The sequence below is a fragment of the Limulus polyphemus genome, unplaced genomic scaffold, assembly GCF_000517525.1.
Source record: "Limulus polyphemus unplaced genomic scaffold, Limulus_polyphemus-2.1.2 Scaffold939, whole genome shotgun sequence".
NCBI classification, from domain to species: Eukaryota; Metazoa; Arthropoda; class Merostomata; order Xiphosura; family Limulidae; genus Limulus; species Limulus polyphemus.
In genome coordinates, this window is record NW_013666549.1 from 186,548 (window position 1) to 191,972 (window position 5,425).

Below are 5,425 nucleotides of genomic sequence, written 5' to 3' on the forward strand. Positions count from 1 at the left end.
GCTTTCCGTGTTGCCCTTAGTGACCATTGGATTGTTGAACAGTTGTTGTGATGTAATTAAACATCTGCAGCAATACTTAATATTGTTTAAAGTTAGCTTTCCTTGTTGCCCTTTGTGAATTATATTATTTTGGCTCTCAAGTTTTAAAATCTAGTTTTAAATTTAGCAGTTCCATTGTTACAAATTTGGCTGTTGCCCAGATTAAAAGTTGTATCTTGGCCATGTAAGTTATGTAAACAATTTAATTAATATAAAATTATCAAATTATTTTTTCTAAAGATATGCAAAGACATTTTTAGTTTGCTAATTCACTGTATACTTTTAATTTCAAGCCTAGGCCCAGCATGGCCAGGTGGTTAGGGCACTCAACTCGCATTCTGCGGGTCATGGGTCCGAATCCCCCATCACACCAAACGTGCTTGCCCTTTCAGCCATGGAGGTGTTATAATGTGACAGTCAGTCCGACTATTCATTGGTAAAAGAGTTGGCAGTGGGTTGTGGTGACTAGCTGCCTTACCTAATACACACATACATTACTAATTATTCAACTATAAAAATATTATACACTAAAACAAATTTAGTCAATTCATGTAATAGTAATTAACTTGCAAATAAAAATGAGTTGTAAAAAGTATTGATGTAACAAGAGCAAAGGCAATTATGAGTCATATAAAAGCTAAATATTAATGAAACATAGATGAAAAGATATTCTAGTTTTCTCTTGATGATTATGTTATTATATAAACATTCTAATAATAATAAAAACTTACTGAAAATCCTCCTCCTCTTTCTTTTTAGGCTGGTAATTCTTAACAAGTCTCCTGTTAAAGGTTAAAAAATAGTTACATTAGTGAAAACGGGTTATTTTCAGAGTGCCGTAACTTTTCACTGGCATCTTATTGCTTCTTAGCATTAACATTAAACCCAACAATAAAACAATATCAATGATACAAGTTTATCTATACAATTATTAGTGTACGAAAAAAATCATCGGACAGTTTTGGTATTAAACTTTTGCTAAGAATTAATTTCAGTTTAAGATACAAACATACTGCAAGTATATACTTGTGACTTTAAGCTATTTTAAACTGTGTTTTTGATTTTTTTTTCCCAGCAGTTGCATGTTTTACAAGGTACATGCATGTTTTAAGTGTATGTGAGCTGAAGGTTCTTCATTAAACTTTTAATAATAAATGACATAATCCAGATAAACTACCAGAGTCGTTACTCAATTGAAAGCATATGGCATCATTTTAGTTTGCTAACACTTCTAACAAGCTGACTTGCTGCAAACATTAAATTAAAAAACAAGTAATGCATTACATTTAATTTAGGGATATATTTGGAGTAATGACTCATACCTATAGAAGATGATTTTACTAAATTTATAACAGTAATATGTTTTACACTGTTTGACATATTCTTAAAAAAACAGTCTCTATTCACATTCATTTGCCTACTTTATTTTGTAAGTATTTTCCATTCAATTTATGGCTTTTCGATAAATGTAAAAACAGTAATAACAAAAAATTTTTTGTTTTGACGTAAACATTATTTTGCTTAATTGTTTAACACATACAGTATAGCTTAAGAATAAAGAGAAGAAACCCTCAATAATAGCAACTGGTGCTTCACGATGTATAGAAAACCATGTTCACTTACATTTAATTAATTAAAAACATAGATATAAAATTTCTGCGTAAAGGAAGATATAATTTATGTCTAAAACCTAAAATAAATATTGAATAACTAAGTTTATGTGCTGCATATGAAATTGTAGTTAAAATTAAAAACATTTTAACTAAAGAGAGAGTGTAAGTTCATAGCGTCTGACCTTATTTTTTAAATTCGAACAATAGTATCAGACTTCAAATTCATTTTTATAAGACTACTATGAACAGGGTCCCATGAATTAATGCATGTTTAACATTTAGTTTTAAGTGTAGGCATGAGGTAGGCAATTGTTTTCCAAATAAAAACTGAAGCCAATGACTTAACCATATGATTATCAATTTAATTATTAGGCATGTTTTAATAAATATGTTCCAATATGAAGTAGAATTGAACATTTTATGATAACGAGTTTAAGCTGAGACACTGATACTACAGATGAAAAATTTTATAGATATAATTATTTGTCATTATTTTGTGAACATTAAGACTAAAAAAATCTGTTACTTTAATCTATAAATATAGATGTAATCTTCTCACCTGAGTTTATTGGCATATTCACATTCAATAGAACATCTGTCTTTGACAAACTGGCCATATTTATCCAAAAAATCTACACCACGTTGAGTATGTGCTCCCAAGTTATCATACTGATCCTGAAAGGAGAGATATACATTAAAAAACATCACTTCACATGTTTGATTAATACAATTTATATATATATATATATATATAGAGAGAGAGAGAGTATCCTTTCTTGCAAGTACCTATTTCAGCATGAAGAAGAGAGCATATTAAAATACTAGAAAATTATGTTTATAGTTCGAATTCTGAGCAAGAGCTCTTGCAAAAAAAGAACATACTTCAAAATAATATCAAGATCGTAGAAAATTAACTTCAAATTAAAGAGACCAGCATTCGCGGGCAAATGCAATATGTCTCCACCAAAAAAATCCCAACATGGCCAATTCTGACACCAGGAAAATCATGAAAAACATAGAAAATTTGAAAACTGTCTATACCACTGCTTGGGACCTGCAAGAAGATATATTTGTACCAAATTCCGTGTAAGTTGGTTGACATACATATGAATAGTTCCTGAAAACCCCAAATTGTGCTTTCCTTGCTGAAAAATTCCAGAGTTTTCTAAGTCTCTATTTAGGACCTGTAGAAGAGTGTGTTTGCACCAAATCCAGTGTAAATTGGTCAAAATATGGTGTAGTAATATTCAAAACACCCTAAAATTATGCTTTTTGTGGTATCTTGACCCCCAATAATTACTAAAGATGGTCAGGTTCAACATTTTTGTATTGGTCCATATTTGTACCAGCTTCCATATAAATTGGTTGAAATAAATGACCAAAAACCCCTAAAATTATGAGTTTATTTCACCTTTTGCACTCCCCCCCTCCAAAAAAAACACATCCCACATTTTTGTATGCATATGTATGGGACCTGTAAAAAAGTATCTTTGTATCAAATACCATGTAAATTGACCAAAATATGGCAGGGTCATTGTAAAAAAAAATAAAGTTATGCTTTTTGAGACATCTTGACCCTCCTATAAGTACTTAAAATGGGCAAGTCTACCATTTCTGTATGTCAATATGTGAGACTTGTAGAAAAGTATCTTTGTACCAAATCCAATGTAAATTGGTCAAAATATGCCTGAGTATTTGACCAAAAACCCAAAAATTGTGTTTTTGTGACCCTTTTAAAAAGACTCAAAACAAGCAAATGTAAATGTATTGGGTGCATGAAAATTTATACTCGTACCAATTTTCATCTTCATATGACCACACAGAAGCCCAAAATATACATAAAAAAGGCCTAAATCAAAAAATTAAAAAGCTATCTGGGCATATTCGACCAAGGTATAATCCTACCAAATTTAAGGTCAATCTACCCAGAAATGAAGGTACGGCAGTCAATTGATAAGTGTTTGGAAGAAAAAGAAAGAACTAGAAACAAAAGAAATACAGTATGTCTCTCTGCAGGGACATAACTATGCAATTTATTTAAGATATGTATTGAAGATAATCAGACGAAAAATTGTATATGATTAAACTGTATATTTTATATGCAAATATAATGTATTTTGAAGAAAACATTTTTTAAAGATTTCTATGATATGACATATACATATATTAAACAAACAATATTTAACGATAAGGTAACTAACTGATGGGAGGAAAGCATTACAAGTGTAAAACATGCAGCTAAAACCTAAATCTACACTTCAGAATATTTTTATGTTAAAATACGCCATGCATTTTACTGATCTAAGTTTATTTGTGTTGAAATTCTGATGAAGTGATGGCAGTTACTGACTAAAACTGGGATAAATTCTAGTAATGTTGGCCTGAATTATTGTACTGATCAATGATTGTTTATAATACATTTATGTAATTTAAGAAGACTGATGACAATGTTCAAGAAATTCTTTCTCTGTTGAGACTTCATACCAGCGATTCATTTTTTTACTGTTAATTGAAGCATACAATAAACAATACGGACAAAGGACAAAATGACGCATATCCATCCAATCTCATTAAAAAAAAAAATTAAAAATATTCATGATTTGACACATCAAGGACTGAAAACTAACAGTACTAAAATTCATCTTTGACCCAATAAAACACGGTTTGATCAAAATAATATTGAAGTTTGAAGAGCATTGTTCTCTATCAATTAATATTAATAATTAGTGAAAACAAGAACATATAATAAATAAAAAGAAAGCCTTTCTTAGATTTGTTTTCAAACATGAGACACACCTTCATATTTATACTGTAAAGTATAAATAGTCAGAAATCTTCAGTTTTAAACCAACAATAAATATTTTGATTACAAATTCCACAACTGATTGACAAGTCTCTTCAGCAGTGAAGAGTAGCAGACAAGAGAAAGACCTGATATGCTGCTTTTGATTTGAAATTTGTAACAGACTATGAAGAATCTGGAGGTGGGATTTGTTTTTCTGTATAACTAAAGAATGGCAATGCTTGATTTACCAGTGGCTTGAAGTTGTTTGGTTTGTAAAGAATTTGGCGCAAAGCTACACAAGGGCTATCTATGCTAGCCATCCCTAATTTAACAGTGTAAGACTAGTACATTAGATCACTAATGTAAACGAGTAGATCTGATGAAAGGATGATTCTAGTTGTCTAGATACCAATAATTAAATTCCAATGGAGTGAAATATGACAAACAACAATCAATGGAACTTTTATTACACTCTAGATAATACATCAATTAATACTTGATACTGACTAACCATAAAAATATGTATTTTAAAGACTATATTCATGTTACTGTTTTGTAAAGTGATGCGACCCAGAATGTTTGTGTTATTGTTGTTTTGTAAATATATGTTGAAAAAAGAATTTTTTTATTTTCACATAAAACTTACCCTCTTTCTTTCATCTTTGAGCTCTTTTACTAAATTATTTATTTCTTTTACTATTTGTAATGTCATGTTTTCTGCTATTAATTCATGCTGACCAGCTATATCACTGACTTCATTCATCATCTGAAGAAATGCTTTACATGGTGAAAACCTTTAGAGAAAAATAAAAGATGATGAAGATATTAAGAATATTGCTTTCCTATTTCAAAAACATGTAATATTCAAGCTCATCGGTTACCGTTTGCCACTTTTATATAAATTAACAAACAATTTTCATATCATTAAAAAATGTCAATTTCCCAGTGAGATAAATTCAATCACCATAAAATTTCTAGAGATAATTTG

General features: G+C 29.8%; 1 protein-coding gene across 5 annotated transcripts in view; it reads right to left on the bottom strand.

The window, feature by feature from the left end:
• The window catches only part of LOC106461347 (formin-binding protein 1 homolog), a 32,466-nt gene extending 27,241 nt beyond the window's left edge, over positions 1-5,225 (bottom strand). For all 5 annotated transcript variants that reach the window (XR_002610965.1, XM_022388239.1, XM_022388238.1 and 2 more), the window contains exon 1: positions 5,084-5,225. Coding sequence is in view for 4 of the 5 variants with exons in the window: in XM_022388239.1 (XP_022243947.1) it covers positions 5,084-5,203 (120 nt within the window). In the remaining variant the exon portion in view is untranslated. The remainder of the gene's footprint in view (positions 1-5,083) is intronic.
• Positions 5,226-5,425: the final 200 nt, after the last annotated feature.